At 51.0% G+C, this 23,586-nt stretch overlaps 1 protein-coding gene across 1 annotated transcript; it reads left to right on the top strand.

Moving 5' to 3' along the window:
- The first annotated feature begins 1,692 nt into the window (after window positions 1-1,692).
- On the top strand, window positions 1,693-22,428 carry UNC119 (unc-119 lipid binding chaperone). Its single transcript, XM_056865187.1, has 5 exons — window positions 1,693-1,882; window positions 14,028-14,141; window positions 18,037-18,139; window positions 20,781-20,953; window positions 22,260-22,428. Exons 1-5 carry the CDS (start codon window positions 1,693-1,695, stop codon window positions 22,370-22,372), a joined length of 693 nt encoding a protein of 230 aa, XP_056721165.1. The 3' UTR covers window positions 22,373-22,428.
- The last annotated feature ends 1,158 nt before the right edge of the window (window positions 22,429-23,586 follow it).

Below are 23,586 nucleotides of genomic sequence, written 5' to 3'. Positions count from 1 at the left end.
GGCACCCAAAGCGGGCTTTGCTGGCACTTCTGTGATTTGCTGCTGCTTTCCCCTGCAGGGGTCTGCAAAGGAAGGGAGGGGCGCAGTGGGTGGGTGGGGCTGCCTCCTTTCCAGCCCAGCAAGAGTCACGGAGGGAAGCTGCTTGGTGCATAGGTGCTTATGTAAAAGCTCGGGGGGGGGGGGGGAGATCATTTTCCAGCCCCCCTCCCCGAGGAACGGGCTGGCTCTGGGGAAGGAGGACTGTTAGCCTAAGCCTGCCATCTAGCCCAGAGGATCAGGCTAGTGGGAAGGGGGCTGCCCCTCCTGTATCGACATACCTTGGGTTTGCAATAAAAGTCCCACTGTCTGGAAGCCTTGGCCGATTCCGACTCCTCTGTGGTTTTGGTGCTGGGGGTAGGGTTGCCAACCTCCAGGTACTAGCTGGAGACCTGCTATTACAACTGATCACCAGCCGGTAGAGATCAGTCCCCCTGGAGAAAATGTCCGCTTTGGCAATTGGACTCTACGGCATTGAAGCCCCTCCCCAACCCCCCCAGGCTCCACCCTGAAAACCTCCGCCGGTGGGGAAAAGGGGCCTGGCAACCCTAGTTGGGGGTAAATGGGGGGGGGGAGGAAGGGCGCGCGTGTCGAAGGGCACGCAGGAGAGGGGACGCTGCAGCCGTCGCCCACTAAAATTCAACTCTGGGGTAGATTTAGAAGCAGGGGCGGGGGAAGGTTCAGCCTCGCTGGCATTTGCCGCTCTGCGGGCAGGCCAGAGCCGCCGGTGAGGGGGCCAGGGGGCCAACCCCGGGGGAGGCGGGGGAGGGCTCACCTGATATATGGAAAGATAAGCTTTATGAAATGCCGAATAAGTTGGATTGTATTATTTTTTGAAAAACCAATTTTTATATATGTATATATATATATATATATATAAATTGGTTTTTCAAAAAATAATACAATATATATATATATAATATATATATAATATAATAATACAATATATATATAATACAATATATATAAAATAAATTAAATATATATATATATATATTTATATATATATTATATATATATATATAAATTGGTTTTTCAAAAAATAACACAATGTATATATATATATATATAATATATATATATAATATAATACTATGTATATATAAATATATTTTTATATATATATATATAAATTGGTTTTTCAAAAAATAATACTATATATATATATATATATATATATATATATATATATATATATATATATATATATATATATATATATATATATATATAAATATATATATATAAATATAAATATATAAAAATTAAATATAAATATATAAAATAAAATTCAACTCCGGGGTAGATTTAGAAGCGGGGGCAGGGGAAGGTTTAGCCTCGCTGGCATTCGCGGCTCCGGCGAGGGGGCCAGGCTGCCAACCCCGGGGGAGGGGAGGGCTCACCTAGCGGGGCTCGCATCGCTCGACCGGCTCCGCGCGGGACAAAGCGGGTCCACCCGACGCGCGATCCCGACGCCGTGCCCGGGCGGGGCGGGACCCCGAGGGCGGCCAGGCGGCGGCCGCCGTCCGCCTTCCCCGGCGCGCCTCCTCTCCTCTCCTCTCCGCCCGCCCCCGCCGCCGCCGTCCCTGGGGCGGAGCCGCGCCGGGCCGGGCCGGGGATGCGGGGCTGGCGAGGCGCGCTGCCGGGCGGGCGGGCATGAGCCGGGCAGCCTCCGCCTGTCGCTCCCCGGGCAGCCGCGGCGAGGCCATGAAGGTGAAGAAGGGCGGCGGCGGAGGGGCGGCCGCCGCCGCCGCCGCCGCGCCCGCTTGCACCGAGGAGGAGCTGCGGGGACGCCGGAGCGGCATCAGCCCCGACGACGTGCTGGGGCTGCAGAAGATCACGGCCGGTGAGCCCCTTCCCCGCCGGGGGCCGGAGGGGGAGGGCGGGCCGGGCTTCTCGGAGCAAGCGGCTGCAGGGTCAGCCATCGCGCCCTCTTTGCGGCCCCCCCCTCTATTGGGGGTGCCGAAGGGATCCCGGCCGTTTGCATCGCCCCGGGAAGGGGTTCTCTCCCCCCCCCCCGCCCCGGTTTCCTAAAGAGTAGCCGGCGATGGCGTTCCGGGTGGGTTCCGGGCCTTTGGAACTCCCGGCCACAAGGTAGTTCTTCCTAGGCCTAGAAAGGGTGTTGTTGGTAGAGATTAACTCCCTGCCTGCCCCGGGATGGGGTGATGGTTGCCAACTTGGAAGGCTTGAAGAAGGGAGTGGACGTGCGCATGGAGGAGAGGGCTATCCATGGCTACTAGTCAAAAGGTCTACTGGTCATGCTGCATACCTATTCTCTCTAGGATCAGAAGAGCAGGCCTATTATATTAGGTGCTGTGGGACACAGGCAGGATGGGGCTGCTGCAGTCGTCTTGTTTGGGGCTTCCTGGAGGCACCTGGTTGGCCACAGTGTGAACAGACTGCTGGACTTGATGGGCCTTGGTCTGATCCAGCAGGGCCTTTCTTATGTTCTTATTATAATTATAATATATATATTAGGTGCTGGGGAACACAGGCAGGATAATGCTGCTGCAGTCGTCTGGTTCATGGGCTTCCTAGAGGCACCTGGTTGGCCACTGTGTGAACAGACTGCTGGACTTGATGGGCCTCCGTCTGATCCAGCATGGCTTTTCTTATGTTCTTATAAAAGGCTTTAAGAGGGCAGTGGACGTGTTCATGCTAGGGCTATCCATGGCTACTAGTCAAAATGAATACTAGTCATGATGCATGCCTATTCTCTGCAGGTTCAGAGGAGCATGCCTATGATATGAGATGCTGTGGGAACACAGGCAGGATGGGGCTGCTGCAGTCGTCTTGGTTGTGGGTTTCCTAGAGGCATCTGGTTGGCCACTGTGTGGACAGACTGCTGGACTTGATGGGCCTTGGACTCACCCAGCATGGCCTTTCTTGTGTTCTTATCATGGGGGGTCTTGCCTTTAAGCGCATGCAAAGTTGGCGAAGCTTACAGCTTTGATAAACCAGAGTGATAATGTACAATTTTGGGGGGGAATGGGAGGCTTGGAGAATTTCCTGTGAAAAGCAATTTTCAGTGGGATCATTTAAAGGATATTCTTTGATCTAATCCCTTATCTGTACTTTGTGATAATTTTATATTAGGTGTTGATTTAATAATGTTGGATAGGATAAGAACAGGTTAAAAATAATATCGGGATTAGCTCCGTTAGCAAACGTTTATACAATTTATTTTTAGATGGAAGAGGGAGAGGGGGAAGTCATTTTATTGTTAAATTAGTGATATTATTTGTTTTTTATTTTCAATATTACTATTGGATATTGTTTTTATGTTGATATATTAAATGATGAAAATAACAAAAAAATATTATTTATTTATTTTAAACGCACGTGCAAAGTTTGCCCGCAGTCGCTGCACCGGGGCCCTCTGAGTAGGGTGCAGATCCCATGCTGGAGTGGGGGTGGGGCGAATAAGGTTGTCCCCAGGACCGAACCGAGTCGAATCTGGAAGCCTGTGGCCCTGGCCCTGGCCATAACCTGCTTTTGGGCCACAGGCTTTCCATGGGAACGCTTTCCAACTGGGCTGGCTGTTGCATCGAAGACTAAACCAGAGTCCCATGGCCCCTGCACCTATCTCTCCCCAGGTGGTTACGGTTTGATAAATTCCGTACTTTCAGGTACCACCGGACTCTGTTGTTCCCGATGTGTGGGACAGACGGTGCGCCAATTCTTTGCTAACTTCGAGCACATCTAAAGAGCGATGCCGGTGAGATTAAAGTCCCTTTTGTTCCATGTGCTCCGCTTCCCACAGCTTTTGATACCAGCTCAAATTCCTCTCCATCTCTTTGTGAGAATGCCACCGGGGTCACCTTTCATTCCAGGTTTTTGATTTTAGGCAGCGGCTGCCTGTTGTGAACACAGCCTTGGAATTTCTCTGCCTCTTGGAAGGCCGCCAGCCGCACGCTTATTTTTTGGGCATCCCAACAGTTTGGGGCCGAAAATGTAAACCACGGAAAGAAAGGCAGCCTGTCCAGCAGCAGGAGACCGGCTGTCACAGTGAGAGCAAAATGGCTGCCAGAGGCTCAAGCAAGCCAGCCAAGCCCAACGGCCAGCTAGGCAGCAAGGAAGTGGGAAGAACCCTAAGGCTGTGGCCGTATGGCATGCATGGTGTAGTGGTTAAGAGTGGTGGTGTGAAGCGGTGGACTCTAATCTGGAGAACCGGGTTGGATTCCCCGCTCCTCCACATGAGCGGCGGACACTAATCTGGTGAACCGGATTGGTTTCCCCACTCCTACACATAATCCATAAAGCTGTCTTATACAGAATCAGACCCTTGGTCCACCAAAGTCAGTATTTTCTACTCAGGCCGGCAGCGGCTCTCCAGGGTCTCAGGCTGGGGTTTTTCACATCGCCTACTTGCCTAGTCCCTTTAACTGGAGATGCCGGGGATTGAACGTGGGACCTTCTGCATGCAAAGCAGAGGCTCTTCCACTGAGCCATAGCCCCACCCAGGCCAGCTGGGTGACCTTGGGCTAGTCACAGCTCTCTCAGCCCCACCTACCTTACAGGGTGTCTGTTGTGGGGAGGGGAAGGGAAGGTGATTGTAAGCCGGTTTGATTCTCCCTTAAGTGGTAGAGAAAGTTGGCATCTAAAAACCAACTTCTTTCATCTCAAGGGGGCATCTTTTTCACAAAGCAACCAGGATCTTTAAGTCTCGCCTGGGCAGAATTCACCCCCTTGAAAGCTGGGAGTTTGTCAGGCTGGCTGATGGGCACAACCATTGTGGGACTGCATCCTGCCCTCTCAAGGGGCTTCTCTTCAACAGGCCCCATGGCCCCTGTTCTTAGTGGTGGGCAGTTCCATCGGGGGGGCCTTGGGTGTCTTTCCACTCCCAGGGGTTAGCACATGCACACACACCCCGGCTTGTACAGCTGCTTTCTATTCTCATGGCCGAACCCTAGGAGCAGAGTTTAGCAGAACTTTTCCAAAGTGTGGACGAGGAATGTTGCTCCAGGATGAGAATGGGTGATCCACTCTGAACCTTGCTTGTGTGGATCAAACGACCAAGCGACTGGATCCGTCCAGGGCTTTGGTCTTCCTGGACGGGCATTTGCCAGTTGGTGGCATGGGACAAAGAGCAGAGTTAGTCTCTGGCCTTGCTGGAGACCTGGTGGAGGGAGCTGTTCCCTCAGCCCCCCTACCCTGCCAGCTCCTGGTTTTCTTGAGAACTTTCTGAGATGTTCTGCCACCCTAGTTGCGATTTCCTTGCTCCCTGCCATTGGCATGGGCGTCTTCCAAACTCTGAATTAAGCAGGAGGGGAACTCTTTGTCAGGGTTCTTGCCGCCTCTGCTAGAAGAAAAAGAAAAAGAGCAGGTTTTTATATGCCGACTTTCTCTACCACTTAAGGAAGAATCAAACCGGCTTACAATCACCTTCCCCTCCCTACAACAAATACCCTGTGAGATAGGTGGGGCTGAAAGAGCTCTAAGAGAGCTGTGACTAGCCCAAGGTCACCCAGCTGGCTTCATGTGGAGGAGTGGGGAAACCAACCCGGTTCACCAGATCAGAGTCCACCGCTCATGTGGAGGAGCGGGGAATCGAACCCGGTTCACCAGATCAGAGTCCACCGTTCCAAACCACCACTCTTAACCACTACACCACATGCTAGTCCATGTGCAAGAGGCCATCCCCCAAAGAACCTGACGAGGTAGGATTACCCAAGAGAAAGAGTAGGCTGATCCCATGGCCGCTTGATTGTGGTTATTCAGTGCCATCTGGATAGCACCGTGCTCGTTGACCGCACTACGGTATTAATAATTAAGTAATGTAATTAATTCATGCTTTGTCGAGTGGGGGCGGTCATGGCCGTCTCCTGTTAGGATGGTTTACATGAAGCTTTCGCAGAGTTTCTTTGGCTTCTTCTTGTATCAGCCTGGCCATATCAGTTTGGTAGCAAATTGCTCCCCCATCAAAATTAACAGCGGCCCCCTACCATCAAACAAACAAATGTATTTAATAAAGTCCAAGACCAATAAAAACAGATACAATAATTCAGACTCCCAGAGTATCAATTAGCTCATGGGGAAAAACGTTTAAAATTGTAGAATCACAGAATTATGTAATATCTTATAAAACATGTAGCTAAAAAGCCTATACTGTATATGGCTCACCCAAGTTTCCTAATCTTGTAGGCTAAAAGTTATTGCTAAAAAGCCTATATATGGCTTACCCAAGTTTTCCTAATCTTATAGGCTATCCAACCAAATTTGGCGACCTTAAAAGTAATCTCTAGAATAGTGAGAGGAGAGTCCTTCTATTTTTACCAGGATGGCGGGAAATTATGGGGGGAATTAGAGTTTCCCTAATACGACTATAGATCTTACAATCAAAAAAAGATATGCTCTAGTCTAGGGTCTCGATATTCCCATCTCCACATAAGCATGCACATCCTGTAGATGGTAACCCTCTAAATCTACCCTCAAGAAACGCTGATGGGCAGCATAACCCCCTACCATCAGCCTGAGGCGGCAGAGGCCGTTCGCCCGCCTCTCCTTGCCCCGGGTTGCCTTGTGTGTGTGTTGATCTGGCTTCGTATTTTGCCAGCCCCTATTGCCGAACGAGTCCTGGCAATGAAATTCCCTATAAGAAAGTTTGAAGTTGGGAGTCTGCAGACATAATCTAGAAGCTCGGGGTGCATTCGTAGAGCGACTTCTGGAAACAGGTTTTGGAGGGGTTTTGCTTAGCCCTGCCTAGCTGAAAGACGGAAAGTCCTGGGGATAATTGTGGGGGGTCCTAACTTCTGGGAGGCGCTTCAGAGCGATTAAATGGCCCCCCTTGACCCCTCCCTTTTTCTCCTTTGCAGATCAGCTTGCTGTTTATAGCTCTCCTGTTTCTGCCAGCAAACACGAGCTAATGAACTTAGCCAAATCCCCTGGGGTATAGGGTATGATCTAGTTCGGCAGGGGTGGGGAGGGTTTGTGACATTCTCCAGTTGTGCCCCCACATTGTTCAGGTGTATCTGGACCTTGTTGCCGGCTGGAAGCAACTTCCCCTGAACCCAAATGCAGATGCTTTGAGTAGAATATTCTGTGTTGCCTTTATATAAGCCGAGGGCTGCCTTGCAGAAGAAGAGTTGGTTTTCATGCGCCGACTTTCTCTACCACTTGAGGGAGAATCAAACCGGCTTACAGTCACCTTCCCTTCCCCTCCCCACAACAAACACCCTGTGAGGTAGGTGGGGCTGAGAGAGTTGTGACTAGCCCAAGGTCACCCAGCTGGCTTCATGTGGAGGAGTGTGTGTGTGTGGGGGAAATCCAGTTCACCAGATTAGCCTCCTCCGCTCACGTGGAGGAGCGGGGAATCAAACCCGGTTCTCCAAATCAGAGTCCACCGCTCCAAACCACCTCTCTTAACCACTACACCATGCTGGCAGTAAGCATTAGACTCCGTCAGGGATTTCCCACCCACCTACTCCCTGTCTCGGGGTCCTTCCCAGTTTGCAGAAGGCAGGCCTGAGGTTGAGAGACGGGGTGTGTGTGTGTCGCTTCCCGGGGAAGTTGCAACGGAGCTGCTGCTGTGTAGCCCCCGTGGCGTGTTAGGAGCTGTACGGGACACAGATGTGGGCAGGCCCCTGCTCAAAGAGAGGGAAAAAATCAGTGGTTAATAAACAAGCCATTTGAAGGACCCTTTTGCTGAGTCTACCCCAGGATGTTGTTGGTAGAGATTAACTCTCTGCCTGCCCCGGGATGGGGTGATGGTTGCCAACTTGGAAGGCTTGAAGAGGGGAGTGGACATGCGCATGGAGGAGAGGGCTATCCATGGCTACTAGTCAAAATGTCTACTGGTCATGCTGCATACTCTAGGATCAGAAGAGCAGGCCTATTATATTAGGTGCTATGGAACACAGGCAGGATGGGGCTGCTGCAGTCGTCTTGTTTGGGGGCTTCCTAGAGGCACCTGGTTGGCCCCTGTGTGAACAGACAGCTGGACTTGATGGGCCTTGATCTAATCCAGCATGGCCTTTCTTATGTAAGGCTTTAAGAGGGGAGTGGATATGTTCATGGAGGAGAGGGCTATCCATGGCTACTAGTCAAAATGGATACTAGTCCTGATGCATACCTATTCTCTCCAGGATCAGAGGAGCATGCCTGTTATATTAGGTGCTTTGGAACACAGGCAGGATAATGATGCAGTCGTCTTGTTTGTGGGATTCCTAGAGGCACCTGGTTGGCCACCTTGTGAACAGACTGCTGGACTTGATAGACCTCGGTCTGATCCAGCAGGGCCTTTCTTATGTAAGGCTTTAAGAGGGGAGTGGACACGTTCATGCAGGAGAGGGGTATTCATGGTTACTAGTTAAAATGGATACTAGTCATGATGCATACCTATTATCTCCAGGATCAGAGGAGCATGCCTGTTATATTAGGCGCTGTGGAACACAGGCAGGACGGTGCTTCTGCAGTCGTCTTGCTTGTGCGCTTCCTAGAGGCACCTGGTTGGCCCCTGTGTGGACAGACTGCTGGACTTGATGGGCCTTGGTCTGATCCAGCAGGGCTTTTCTTATGTTCTTATGGTCTGCCTGAGCTTTGCAGACGCTTTGGGCGCAAGCCTCCCCGAGGTGTGGTTTCCTTTTCCTCTGCCAGGCAGGCTTTGCTGTTCTGAGTTGACTCAAGCTGGGCTTCCTGTGAGCAAGCAGAGGGGCGGCGTTACTCCCTCCTGCTCTCGGCCCCGGCCTTCTGTCAGTCTCTGTCCTGAGTGCTAATCCCCTAATAGCCTCATCTGATACCTGGCTTATGTGGGTGGAAGCAGGTTTTAAAATAGTGCCTGACCTTATTGGTTCCTTATCCAAAGCTTGTTAAGAAACATACCTGGAAGGGGGGGGCGCTGCTGGGTAGAGAGGATCAGGAATGTGTTATGGGCTCTCCCCTGTTCTCCGCCCACCCTTTCTAGGTATTTGGCCATGGCATCTGAAACTGGGCAAACAGGGGTTAACCCTAACCCAGAACTCCCCCCCCCAAAACCAGAGTTTGCAAACCCATTGCCCAGCTTTTCAAGACAAGTCCTGGCTCAGGCTCATTTGTCCAGTTTAGATGTCATGAAAACCTGGTTCGGCAAGCTGGGAAGAGGGCACCTGCCCGTGGCACCTCCCTGACCCTTCCAAGCCATGGGTCGAAGCCTTGGCAATGAGCGAGCTGGCAGAACCGAACCCATCCGTTTATCCCAAGCCCACCTTTTTACTCCTGTCGGTTATAACAGATGAAGCTGCTCTGTGTCAAGTCTGGAGACCCTGGTTTGATTCCCCTCTCCTCCACATAAGCGGTGGAGTCTAATTTATTGCAGTGATTTGGATTTTATCATTTTAAGACATGTTTTCGACTCGGTTCTAATTGATGTTTGTGAATTTTAATGTTGTAACCCGCTCTGAGCCCGGCTTGCTGGGAATGAGGGCGGGCTATAAATGCAAAAACTAAATAAATAAATAAAATCATCTGCTGAACCGGGCTTGATTCCCCACTCCTCCACATGAGCGGCGGACTCTAATCTGATGAACCGGGTTTGATTCCCCACTCCACATGAGCGACGGACTCTAATACGGAGAACCGGGTTTGATTCCCCACTCCTCCACATGTGCGGCGGACCCTTATATGGTGAACTGGGTTTGATTCCCCACTCTACATGAGCGGCGGAAGCTAATCTGGAGAACCGGGTTTGATTCCCCACTCCTCCACATGAGCGGCGGAGGTTAATCTGGTGAACCAGGTTGGTTTCCCCACTCCTCCACATGCAGCCTGCTGGGTGACCTTGGGCTAGTCACAGCTCTCTCCGAACCCTCTCAGCCCCACCTACCTCACAAGGTGTCTGTTGCAGGGAGAGGAAGGGATGGAGCTTGTAAGCCGGTTTGAGTCTCCTTAAAGGTAGAGAAAATCCGGGTATAAAAACCAACTCTTCTTCTCTCGTGAACTATTGGCGTTTCACTGCCCCTCTCCAGGCTCTTGGGCAAAGATCTTCTTGAGAGTTGCTGCGGGCTGAGTCTGGGCACGTGGCGTGGCAGGGTGGCAAGTGTCCTTTGCTGAAGGTGGGCGCTGAAGGGAACAGGGTGCTGTTCTTTTCCCGTTCTCCAAGTCCGAGCTTGGACAATCCATCACGCTTTGGATCTGAGGTCCGGTGGTTGTTCCACATGTTCCATACAGGAAACGTCACCTCTCCTGCCAGGAAGCCACCGCTGGTCCAACAAGCACCCCAACAAGAGTTGCTTCAGATGGAGTCCTTCCGAGGTCCTTCTGTGGTTCTGGAGTCTGTGGGGCAGAGGTTCTGCAGGAAAGGAAAGAAGAGCTGACACCCCCCCCCAGGAGCTCTTTTCTGGAGACTCTGCATCTCTCTCTTTCTCTCTGTTTCTATAGCAACCCTCCCTGCCTGGGAAAGGGAGAAGATAATTGCCATGACTGCAGGCGGGAAGGGGTGTGTGCACCCAAGAGAGCATGCCAGCTGGTCAAGAGAAGCGCCAACCTTGGCAGTAGCCCGACACGGGTGAACGTCCCAGGCAGCGGGGAGCACGCGGCTGTCCTGCGGGAGCGGGCACCTCTTTCTCTCCACTGCCTGGAGCCCGGCCAAGGGAGCAGGGGGCCCGGCTTCCTCCCTTGCCAGTTTGGTCGCCCCCTGGCATGCCTCCTTGTGGTCCTCTGGAACTCGTGCCGCTCTTTTTCTCTCGGGCGAGTTTTTGCAGGATTGGTGCCGTCTCCGCTTCCGTCTCTGGCCTGTCCATTTCTGGGCTTCTGGGTAGGCAGGGTCAGGAGGCTGTTGCTGACCTGCCCAGGATGGCATCTCTGTGGCTCTTGTGGTTGCTGCTGATCCTCTGCTACTCTGAGGACTTTTATTTTCACGCTGAGAGCCAGTGAGGTGTAGTGGTTAAGAGCGGTGGACTCTGATCTGGAGAACCGGGTTGGATTCCCCACTCCTCCACATGAGCGGCAGAGGCTAATCTGGTGAACTGGGTTTGTTTCCCTGCTCCTACGCCTGAAGCCAGCTGGGAGACCTTGGGCTAGTCACAGCTCTCTCTGAACTGTCTCAGCCCCACCTACCTCACAGGGTGTCTGTTGTGGGGAGGGGAAGGTCCTTAAGAGAAGGTCTGCATATAAAAAACCAACTCTTTCTTCATTTACTGATTTTTTTTTAAATGGTTTCTGATCTTGCAGCAGGGAAGCAGCAGAGAAAAGTGTGCAAAGATATGATACGAATACTTCTAAGAATGGGATTGGCCTAGCCAACACAGGACTTGGGTCATGCACAGAAGCCGGTGGGGGGCAGGGTTGGGGTGTGCTCTGACCGTCAGTCCTTTGAGCTAAGGGGAGGAGAGACCCAAGCCAGTGTTCGCAGTCTTGGTGGGGTGCAGCTCTTGTCAATTGCTTTGCCTTCGTTCTCCAGGCGTACCAATGCTTCGCTGACAGCTATGGATGAAATGAACATCTCACTTGATTTTAATGAGCAAGCGAACCAGTCTTGCTTTTTCCTGGCCTTTTACAGCTTCACGCATGAATATCTTTCTTCCTGTGTGGTGCAGTGGTTAGAAGCGGTGGACTCTAATCTGGAGAACCGGATTTGATTCCCCCCTCCTCCACATGAGCGACGGACCCTGATCTGGCGAACTGGATTGGTTTCCCCACTCCTGCACGTGAAGCCAGCTGGGTGACCTTGGGCTAGTCACCTTTCTCTTCGAGCTCTCTCAGCCTCACAAGGTGTCTGTTGTGGGGAGGGGAAGGGAAGGAGACTGTAAGCCGGTTTGATTCTCCTTAAAAGGTAGAGAAAATCAGCATATAAAAACCAACCCTCCTTCTTCTGTGCCCCTTGTTCTATCAACAATAGCAGTCAATGTAAAATAGATTCAGTAACAATTACAGTTTTTTTTTAAAACAATCAAAAAGGAACAGGAAACAAATGCCTGTTGCCGGATGCAAGGAGAGCCTAATGGGAAGGAACTGCTCTGGCTGAGCTGTGCAAAGCAAAATACAAGCTGGTCACCGTGCAGGACAGGAGTGCCCTGGAGAGGGAGGCCAGCTCTTGTTCCTCAAATGGACCCCCCATGCACTGGCATTCCTCCCCCTTCCCCCAAGGAGCTGGAGGCATTCTTTGGCAGTTCTTTGCAGCTGTATAGCCAGGCACTGCTGTTATTTTCAGGCAACCTGGAGGAAGGCAGAGCCTTTGGAGAAGGGGCGTGTCTCTCCGTGGTGGTCCTCATATGATGCTGGCGGCCCTGACTGCATGCCCTGGATATTGACACTCGTCTAGCCCATGAAGGTGTCAAACTGCAGTGTGGTGGTTAGACTCCTTAGCCATGTGTGCTGGAGGGAGGGGTACATGAACACACGAAGCTGCCTTCTACTGAATCAGACCCTTGGTCCATCAAAGTCAGTATTGTCTACTCAGACTGGCGGCGCCTCTCCATGGTCTCAGGCAGGGGTTTTTCACATCACCTACTTGCCTAGTCCCTTTAACTGGAGATGCCGGGGATTGATCCTGGGACGTTGTGCGTGCCAAGCAGATGCTCTACAAACTGAGCCACGGCCCCTCTCCTAAAAGGTTAAGAACACATGAAGCTGCCTTACACTTAATCAGACCCTTGGTCCATCAAATTCAGTATTGTCTACTCAGACTGGCAGCAGCTCTCCAGGGTCTCTGGTCAAAGTCTTTCCCCCTCCCCTCCCTCTGTAGCCCATGCATGAAGCTGCCTTATACTGAATCAGACTGTTAGCGCCACCCGTGGGTTACGCTAAGGTTCGGGCCTTGGTGCTTTGTCCCAAGACAAAAAGCCAGACACACAAACTAGTTAAATGAAAAGATTTATGGTACACAATAAGACCCAGGCCAGCAAAAACAAAAGATGCTAATGACCATAAGCCAGCGACCATCTTATATACCCTTTTTGCAGTGTTTACTGACATCAAGTATGACATGCAGTGCTCAGGTTTATAACATATAACAGTTGCCTAATGTAATGATATTAGTACAATAATGAGTGTAGCTAAAAGAGTGGCACATGCCACTCTAACCTTCTTGCATGAAGGGCCGGGTACAAAAGGCACTCGAGCTGTGCTGCCCAGGCCCTCTGCTAGGGCTCCAGACCCAGTGCCCAGGTGCCAGGGATCTGAGCTGCTGCTTTGGCAGGCCTGTATGGGGGCTTCGCACCTTCGCCCAGCTCTTGTCCGGCAGCTGCTGACCCTGGTGGAGGGGTGGCCATGTGGAGCGCCAGATGGCCCTTCAGCAGGCTCCCCTGGTCCCTTCCAGATCCACTTGGCGAGGCGAAGCTTTGTGAGGACTTAAGACAAACTAGGGATGGGGGGGGGGGGTCGGTCGTCTCCTTCCTAGGAGCAGAGCAGGAACAGAGGGTTACTTTGGGGAGGGGGGTGGCGTCTGCTGTCTGTAAGGTTTTCAGAGCAGCTTATTCTGCCAGAAGGCCAAGCCTTTTGGAGCTGCAAAAGACCTTTTTTTTGGGGGGGGGGGGGACACGGAGATGCTGCCAGATTCCTCTGCGTTGGTTTGAGGGTCCTAGAAAGCACCAACTTCAGGTGAGGCTTTGGCTCAGCAGTGCATCTGTGAGATTGTGAGGTCGCGCCCTGTGTCCTTCCCCCCCACCCCCCAGTTGTGTGTTGTGGTCACTTTAGGCATTTTTACATAGATTATCCATATAGAAGCTGAATCTTGCAACCTGCATACATGTGCATAATTTGCATTGTTTCTGCTGGCAATGGGAGAAGGGGGGAAAAGACCCTGAAACATGGGAAATTCACTGGGTGTTGTCTGAATACTTTGACGCCTGTTTTTGCGGCCATGAGGGCTAGCAACTTTTATTTTAAGGAATGGATCTTGTGCCTTCCGTCTTTCCTGGACCTGTGTGCGAGATGCTGCCCTGCCACAAAGGCTTTTTCCACCACTCAACAAGGGCTTGGCCAGAGTGTGAACACGGGCCTCTGATGATCAAAAGGGCGCCTCCAGTTCGGGCTTGTCAAGGCCGTTCCTCCTAACTCTGTGACTTCTCCTCCTGCAGATTATTTGTGCACTCTCGAGGAGAACGTGTACAAGATCGATTTCACCCGGTTCAAAATCCGAGACATGGAGTCGGGCACTGTGCTGTTTGAAATCACCAAGCCCCCGGTTTCAGGTGAGTGAGCAGAGCAGGTGAGCCTGCCCACGGCTCCCTCCCCTCACTTCTTGACAGCCCCTTTTCACAGAATCAGAGAGTTGGAAGGGACCGCCAGGGTCATCTAGTCCAACCCCCTGCACAATGCCAGAAATTCACAACTGCCTCCTCCCACACCCCCAGTGACCCCTACTTCATCCCCAGAAGATGGCAAAAAAAAGTGGCAATTGGCATTTCCCTGGGCATACCAGAAAGGGCCACAAGAGCCAAACACTGACACAACCCTTCCTGCCCTCCCTCTCATGATCTGCCTAAGTTCACAGAATCAGCAGTGCTGACAGATGGCCATCTAGCCTCTGCTTAAAAACCTCCAAGGAAGGAGAGTCCACCAACTCCCGAAGAAGGTTGTTCCTCAGCGGATCCTGACCTTTCCAACAGGCCCTGAGAAAGGAAGTTGGCTGATGCTGACAGCAGGCAGGTTGCTTTGGCCTGTCTTGGCACAGCCGGGCTGCCTTGCCAGGTACTTCATCCGCCGGGGACGGCCAGCCTGTTCCTTTTTCCTGCTCTTTGGCCTGGTTCACACACGCAGGAGGTGGGAGCTCAGGCTGCTGCCCCCTTTCATCCTGTGGGGGTGGATTCTAACCTTGAATCTTCCTGTACATCAGTGGTTCCCAAACCTTTTGGGCCACCACCCCCTTGGTTCCACAAACCCCAGAGCCCCCTACCCCTATTGTATAAAAAGCATTATTCAAAATAGGGGTTTGCGTGATGCACTAAAGAAGATAATAATCTTTTTTCAAAACAGTAACAATTAATTGCACATCTATGCAAAATCAAATTAAAACTTTTCAGTTGAGATTTATTCAACAAAACTGATGAACTTAATCCAGTGGTCCCAGCTCTTCAAAGTCTGGAAAAAAATTCTGATAGTTTCCACCAAATTTGCCAGCATGGTGCCATGGCTTGATCTATTGTAAATTAGTGAACAACACAGTTGAAGGGGCCCACCTCTCATGCCCCCCCTGCTGCCCCCTTGCCTCTTAGTGCCCCCCTAGGTAATCCCACTGCCCCCCAGGGGGTGGTACTGCCCCCTTTGGGAACCACTGCTTCACATTAAAGAAAAACTCCTTGCAAATAGAAAATGAGCAGAGCAGGGAAAGATGTTCTATCCCCTCCGGGCTTGTGTTACTAGTTTTCTATTTCTTTTTAACCTACAGGAGCATTCCTAACTGTACCTAGGGTTGCCAACCTCCAGGTACTATCTGGAGATCTCCTTCTATTACAATTGATCTCCAGCCGATAGAGATCAGTTGACCTGGAGAAAATGGCCGCTTTGGCAATTGGACCCGATGGCATTGAAGTCCCTCCCTTCCCCAAGCCCCACCCTCCTCAGGCTCTGCCTCCAAAATCTCCCAACCTGGAGCTGGCAACCGTAACCATACCCTCCACACACTTGCGGTCTGAAGTGCCCAGATCATTGCTTTACCCCCCTGGTTCCTTTGCATGCCTGAAATGGGCCTGTCGTCTTCTTGCTTGCCTGCTTGGGGGATTTTAGACCTGATCCTGGTAATCATCCTAGGTATGAATGCCAGGGCCTGCCTAGGACCCACCGTGCCCTTTATTCCTGACTGTCAGAGGGGTGCCAGAAATAGCTTTTGTCAAAAGCAAAACCAACCAACCAACAAACCCTATTTCATAGAATCGTGGAATCATAGAGTTGGAAGGGACCACCAGGGTCATCTAGTCCAACCCCCTGCACAGTGCAGGAAATTCACAACTACCTCCCCCACACATCCCCAGTGACCCCCACTCCATGCCCAGAAGATGGCCAAGATGCCCTCTCTCTCATGAACTGCCTAAGGTCATAGAATCAGCATTGCTGACAGATGGCCATCTAGCCTCTGCTTCAAAACCTCCAGGGAAGGAGAGCTTACCACCTCCCGAGGAAGTCTGTTCCACTGAGGAACCGCTCTTACTGTTAGAAAATTCTCTCTAGTGTCTAGATGGAAACTCTTTTGATTTAATTTCAACCCATTGGTTCTGGTCCGACCTTCTGGGGCAACAGAAAACAACTCGGCACCCTCCTCTATATGACAGCCCTTCAGGTACTTGAAGATGGTTATCATATCCCCTCTCAGTCTTCTCCTCTTCAGGCTAAACATACCCTTATCAGCAAATGTCGATTGCTATGCCCAAGTTCCTGCCTTTTGGGGCAAACAAAGAGCTTTTCAGCTGACGCCCTTTCACGATGAAGAGGGAGCCAGGGAAGGGTGCCTTTGTGTTGCATACTTCCAAATGTTTTGGATGAGGAGCAAGTAGGCCAACTGCATTTATTTACTGCATGTATTTATAGTCTCCGTGGTGTTGTGTATGTCCAGAGATCAGGCTTGGAGCATTCAAAGTATAAGAGTTTAATAAATGTACAAAAAGAATACAACTGGTTTGTTCAAGTATTCCGGCTGAGCAAGGGTACAAAGGAAACGTGAAACACCCAGTCCTCTTTCCCTGCAGTCACTACTTATTCTAAATAATGTCTAAATAGGCCAGGATGGTATTACTTGAAGTTGCCGTAGTTTATGGGAGCGTTCTATGCACTTTGCTCTGTCTGCCATTATTTTTCCCTGCCATGCCACTGTTGGACTTCTTAAGGGCTTAAAAAAATTGGCAATTGCTAGAATGATCGCCCAAGAGCCCCGTGGTGCAGAGTGGCAGTACTGCAGTCCAAGCTCTGCTCACGACCTGAGTTCGATCTCAACGGAAGTCTGTTTCAAGTAGCCAGCTCAAGATTGACTCTGCCTTCTGTCCTTCTGAGGTCAGCAAAATGAGTACCCTGCATGCTGGGTGTAAAGTGCAGACGAATGGGGAAGGCAATGGCAAACCACCCGTAAACATAGGCCATTTATGTTTGGTAATTAGCAGTTCCAGGCTGAAGTGCCTGGTATATTTTTTTGAGTTCTTCATGCCAAACCGTCGTTCCAGAAGTCACCGCGAAGCCGGCACATACCTGCTTCGCATTTCTTAAGAGCCCCTTTAACACGACCTTTTGTGTTTGCTCTGCCCCCGCCTCGAAGAATCCCCTCAAGGAAGCATGCAAAATCACAGCCTCTCGTTAGCTATGCAAACGGCGGTTGCTAATGGAAGGAACGAAGGAGCAGGCGAGTGGGGGTGGTGGAATTTCTCCTTTTGCGTCGGGACTGTGAATAGGCATTTTAAAGGTCGCATTTAAAAAAAGAGCTTTGAGCTAGCATCAGAATTGACCCTGCATAAATGGCCACAGTCTGCCTAGTAAACATTGTGATATGACGTCACCCCATGGGTCAGGAATGGCCCGGTGCTTGCACAGGGGACTACTTTACCTTTGACCCTTAAAATGATTGCCCACATTTCTTTAAAAAGCCTGCCAGTGATGTGGGGAGGGAAATGGCGGCCACAACAGGCTGTCAAGGTGGGAAAATGGCGCTGATGTGGGTGGGATCCTTAAAAATGTGCACCTTCCCATCCAGACAGCCTGATAATATGCTTGGACTGAATTCTTCCCCCCAAAATGGCAAAAGGTTTGGGAAAGAGCGTATTGAGGATGGGGAAAAGACAACTTCAAGCACCATTGGAGAGTGACAGTATGTGGATGCTCAGAAAAAAACCTGTTCCCGTTTGGAAGCCAAAACACAGGCACCTGTTGGTAAAGGTTTGGATTGTCTGAGCACCAGTTGCTCAAAGCATGCTTGTCTAAGCCCTTTGATTCTGAGCTCTCGGAGTTTCTGGTTGTGGAATTCAAGGTTTAAAGGGTTGCATCCATAAATGGGCCGCAGACAACTGGGTTATTCCCCCCCCCCCAGCCATAATTTTCATGGCGAGGGAGTTCTGGGCTACCAGCAGAAGCTGCATTTGTGGTTGTGCCTGTTATATATCGTTCCAGAACGAGAGCACGACGACAAGAAGGACATCGACCCCAATGCGGGACGCTTTGTGCGCTACCAGTTCACGCCAGCGTTCCTTCGACTGCGCCAGGTTGGAGCCACGTAAGTTTGTGCAGACTTTGGTGGGGAACAGGGAGCCTCTGGTCCCTGGTGAGTTTGTGCAAAGCATCTTTTTGTTCTGTTGGTGCCAGGTGTGGTGCTCCAGAGAAGCCTGTTCCACCTTCGTGAGTCTGGGCTTGGAGGCTCTCCAGATGCATTACTCTGCAACAAGCTTCAGGGTTGCAGAGCCAGCGTGGCGTAGAGGTTAAGAGCAGTGAGCTCTAATCTGGAGAACCGGGTTTGAGCAGCAGACTCTAATCTGGTGAACTGGGTTGGTTTCCCCGCTCCTACTTATGAAGCCAGCTTGGGCCAGTCACAGTTCTCTCAGAACTCTCTCGGCCCCACCTATCTCACAAGGTGTCTGTTGTGGGGAGGGGGAGGGAAGGTGATTGTAAGCCTCTTTGAGACTCCTTTAAAAGGTTAAGGTAAAGGTCCCCTGTGCAAGCACCGGGTCATTCCTGACCCATGGGGTGATGTTACATCCCGTCGTTTACTAGGCAGACTTTGTTTGCCACTGCCTTCCCCAGTCATCTTCCCTTTACCCCCAGCAAGCTGGGTACTCATTTTACCGACCTTGGAAGGATGGAAGGCTGAGTCAACCTTGAGCCGGCTACCTGAAACCGACTTCCGTCGGGATCGAACTCAGGTCGTGAGCAGAGCTTTTGACTGCAGAACTGCAGCTTAACACTCTGCGCCACGGGGCTCCTTAAGACTCCTTTAAAGGTAGAGAAAAGCAGGGTATAAATACCAACTCTTCTTCCTCCTCTCCTCTCCTCTGCTGGGGCTTTGAGATTGTAGAGGCCTCAGGATTTCTGCTGCTGCAGCCGTCTTGTTTGTGGCTTCCTAGAGGCATCTGGTTGGCCACGATGTGAACAGACTGCTGGACTTGATGGGCCTTTGGTCTGATCCAGCAGGGCTTTTCTTATGTTCTTATGTTCTGGCAGAAGAAGCACGTTTTTTTTTTTTTTTAATGCTTGAGGAAGGAGGGATTGACTTACCCCTGGCCTCATGTTCCCAATTTACTCCCCCACCTCCTGATCTTGTTTCCTCCCCCCTCCCCCCACCAGGGAGCTCATTTCAGAACTGTTGGTGGTCTTGGACAGTTTATTACTTATTTAGGTTATTTATAGTCTGCCATACTCACAGAGACTCGAGGCGGATGACATAGTGTAAGTCCAAGTACAAGCAAAAGGAAGGGACATCCAGTGAACAGTTACGATAGGGTTTGGACTGCGGACATCTGTAAACAAACAGAAATATCAAACAGAGCTGGAACAAAGCCTGAGCTTTTAAATATGATACATTAACTGGGGTAGAAACTAATTGAGCATGCTTAGAAACATAGAATCACAGAGTTGGAAGGGGCCAAACAGGCCATCTAGTCCAACCCCTTGCTCAATGCAGGATCAGCCTAGAGCATCCCTGACAAGTGTTTGTCCAGCCTCTGCTTGAAGACTGCCAGTGAGGTGGACCTCACCACCTCCCTAGGAAGCCGATTCGACTGTCAAACAACTCTTACTGTAAACATTTTTTTCCTAGTATCCAGCCGGTACCTTTCCACCCGCAATTTAAACCTATTATTGTGAGTCCTATCCTCTGCTGCCAACAGGAACAGCTCTCTGCCCTTCAGTGACAGCCATTCAAATACTTAAAGAGAGCAATCATGTCCCCCCTCAACCCCCTCTTCTCCAGACTGAACATTCACAACTCCCTCAACCTTTCCTCATAGGGCTTGGTCTCCAGGCCCCTGATCATCCTCGTTTTACAGCGATAGGCAGCAATGCAGCAGCATAGGCCACAGTCCCTGTCCCTTTACCAACACAGCTTTCTGACCATTTCATTACAGTACTGTCCTGTGCATAACAACCCTCTCGAGTCATTCTGCTTGGCCCCAAGTGTGCTGAAAACAGGGTCATGTTGACCTGATTTGGCTCCCCGCATTGCAAACCAATTGCACGGGCAGGGAGGGCATGCGAGTTGCTCTCCCTGGTTCTGTGGGAGGGGGCTTGTGGCTGCCCCTTGCCCCTTTCCCCCTTTATCAGGTGCCACACGGCAGCAGAGTGAGTGGGGAATCAAACCTGGTTCTGCAAATTAGCCTCCGCTGCTCATGTGGAGGAGTGGGGAATCAAACCCAGTTCTCCAGATTATCCTCTGCCACTTATGTGGAGGAGTGGGGAATCAAACCCAGTTCTCCAGATTATCCTCTGCCGCTTGTGTGGAGGAGTGGGGAATCATACCTGGTTCTCCAGATTATCCTCTGCCGCTTGTGTGGAGGAGTGGGGAATCAAACCCTGTTCTCCAGATTATCCTCTGCTGCTTGTGTGGAGGAGTGGGGAATCAAACCCGGTTCTCCAGATTATCCTCTGCCGCTTGTGTGGAGGAATGGGGAATCAAACCTGGTTCTCCAGATCAGAGTCCACCGCTCCAAACCACCGCTCTTAATCACTCCACCATGCTGGCTCTCTAGCGTTCCAGAAGTCCTGAAAGGCGACAGGAGGGAGGAAAGATGCACTAGGTGGGGCTGAGGGGTGGGGGGGAATCCAAGGCCTGGTGGCCTTGTAGCACTACCTTACTGGCTGTCCTGAGTGAGGGGTCTCGGCCCTGGGACCATACAGTTCTTCCTATTGTCCTCTCTCCGTCACAGGGTGGAGTTCACAGTCGGCGACAAACCCATAAATAACTTCCGCATGATTGAGAGGCACTATTTTCGGGACCAGCTGCTGAAGAGCTTTGATTTCGAATTTGGGTTCTGCATCCCCAGCAGTAAAAATACTTGTGAGCACATCTATGAATTCCCACAGCTCTCCGAGGACCTCAGTAAGTGGGGGCTGGGGGGGGGGGCAGGGGCGCGGTCAGCCATGTGGAGACCTTTTGGTGGATCCTTCCTTTTCTAAGGGAGCAGCGGGTGTTCTTTGAAAAGGAGAGGGGGTTTCCCTGTAAGGCAGCTCACAATTAAAAACAACAGTATTAAAAACACAAGCTATTCAAAACTATCCATAAAACAGAACTGGGCCGGACTATGGGAGGGGTCACAGTTGTATTGGTTGGGCACATCTGTCCAACCCGTCTGGTTATTTCACAAGGTACTAAGCTGATGAGCTGCAAGCCTGCATCAAATGGTCATAAACTTGGAGTAGTGTCCAAAAATCCTGCCAGAGGAAAAATATACCGTATTTTTCAGTGTATAAGACACTCCCATGTATAAGACGACCCCTATTTTTTTGAAGGCAAAATTAGGAAATCAGGGTCGTCTTATACATGGGGGAGTTTTAGGAAAAATACCGGCGGGGAAGAGAGCGGGGACCTTTTGAAGGCTGGCTGGCCAGGGCGACGGGGCTCTTCCCCGCCCACTCTCTTCCCCACCCATCAGCTGACGGGTGGGGAAGAGAGTGGGGAGGGGGCAGAGGGAAGAGCCCCATCACCCTGGCTGGCTGGTGGCCAGTCGCCGCTCTCGATGGGCGGGGAAGAGAGCAGCGTCTGGCCACTGGCCAACCAGGGCAAAGGGGCTCTTCCGTGCCTTCAGCTGACGGGTGGGGAAGAGAGCTGGTGGGGAAGAGCCCCGTCACCCTTGCCGGCTGGCAGCCGGTCGCCGCTCTCTTTCTCGCCATATATAAGACGCCATGTATAAGACGACACCCAATTTTTTTCTAAAATTTAGAAAAAAATATTGTCTTATACACGGGGGAATACGGTAATTGTACAAATTACTGGTTATGCTGTGTGTATGTTAAGCGCCATCAAGTCGCTTCCGACTCATGGCGACCCTATGAATCAATGTCCTCCAGAACGTCCTATCTTTAACAGCCTTGCTCAGAACTTGCAAACTGAGGGCTGTGGCTTCCTTTATTGAGTCAACCCATTTCTTGTTGGGTCTTCTTCTTTTCCTGCTGCCTTCCACTTCTCCTAGCATGATTGTCTTTTCCAGTGACTCTTGTCTTCTCATAAAGCTTAGTCATTTTAGCTGCTAGGGAGAGTTCAGGCTTGATTTGATCTTCTGTTTTTTTGCCTTGGGTTTCTTGCCATAGCACTTTCCCTAGAGGCAAGTATTTGTTTGCCGTGAAGCCAAAAGAAGGGCGGGATCTTGATTACGCCTCTCTCTTCTCCCCCCTCCCCACCACCGCAGTCCAGGAGATGATCCTTCACCCCTACGAAACGCAGTCGGACAGTTTCTACTTTGTAGACAACAAACTGGTGATGCACAACAAGGCGGACTATTCCTACAGCGGCGGACCCTGAGAAGAGCCGTGGCCACTTTCTGGATCCTGGCGGGATGGCCCCCGGGGATTCCGCCTTCCTGCTGGCGTGGGCAGCCAGACACAAGGACTCTGCCTCTGCCGGAGTTTCATGACTAAATTAGTGACATCTTGACTCTTCCCATGAGCTGCGAGGCAACCTCCCCCTCCCCAGCCTTCCAGGGCGGATCTCTTTACCCTACTGGGTACTTCTTAGTCGCTTAAGGCTCTCAAAATAGCTTTGGGTAGTAACTTCTGCCTAGCAAGGCACGCATTTTGCACCAGATTGCGGCCTGGTCCCTGGTTTGGATTGCTAAGCGTTCTTTATGTGCGCTTGCTTGTGGGGGCTCTAAGATGTGCACTCTTGATCAGATGGGACGTGGTCAGCGGTCCTTGGTGGAGGGGGGCCCCACATTCTTTATCAGCAACAGCTCCTGACTTGCCGTTCAGAGAACTGATGTGTTGTGATTTTGTGGCATTCGCACTTGAGATGGTTAGCTGAGAGCCAGCGTGGCGTAGTGGTTAAGAGCAAAAGACTCTAATCTGGAGAGCTGGGTTGGTTTCCCCACTCCTCTGCATGAAGCCTGCAGGGTGACCTTGGGCTAGTCACAGTTCTCTCTGAACTCTCTCAGCCCCACCTACCTCACAGGGTGCCTGTTGTGGGGAGGGGAAGGTAAGACGCTTTGAGACTCCCTTAAAGGGAGAGAAAAAGTGGGGTATAAAAATCAACTCTTCTTCTGGATCAAGGGAAGCAGGATGGGTTCACTGCAGAATGGCTTTTTCTTAAAGAGATCAGGGGTCTACAGTGTCAAGAAGACTTCTGGTACCAGAGGGTATTTGTTGTGTAAGGGGAGGGGCTGGGGGGGGGGCTTTTCGCCCTCCCTTGGTCAGATGCCAAGCTAGGAAGGTCCTTCTCTGCTGGGCTGTTTCTTTCTTTGCAGACTTGGCCCTCCTCCACACCCAAATACACTTTGCACAACACTGGAGCGTTGCTGCCAAGGTGGGGACCCAACTAGATTTCCAGCTTGGAGGGGGCAGTCAAGGGGCGCATGCTTATCCTGGGTCATGGGAGCTTGGGAGAAATGACTTTCCATCGGCTCTGTCTTGTGTCTGCTCCTGAAACATTTTCTGTGTGTTTTTCCCCTCTCCTTTTTGGTTACCTTGTGTGAATCCTTTGGAACTAACCCTACTAAGACACATGAATTTAAAGACCTAGGA

This window comes from Euleptes europaea, chromosome 19, assembly GCF_029931775.1.
Source record: "Euleptes europaea isolate rEulEur1 chromosome 19, rEulEur1.hap1, whole genome shotgun sequence".
Lineage (NCBI taxonomy): Eukaryota > Metazoa > Chordata > Lepidosauria > Squamata > Sphaerodactylidae > Euleptes > Euleptes europaea.
The sequence above is the reverse complement of the archived record's forward strand: the minus strand, read 5'-3'. Positions and strand labels throughout refer to the sequence as shown.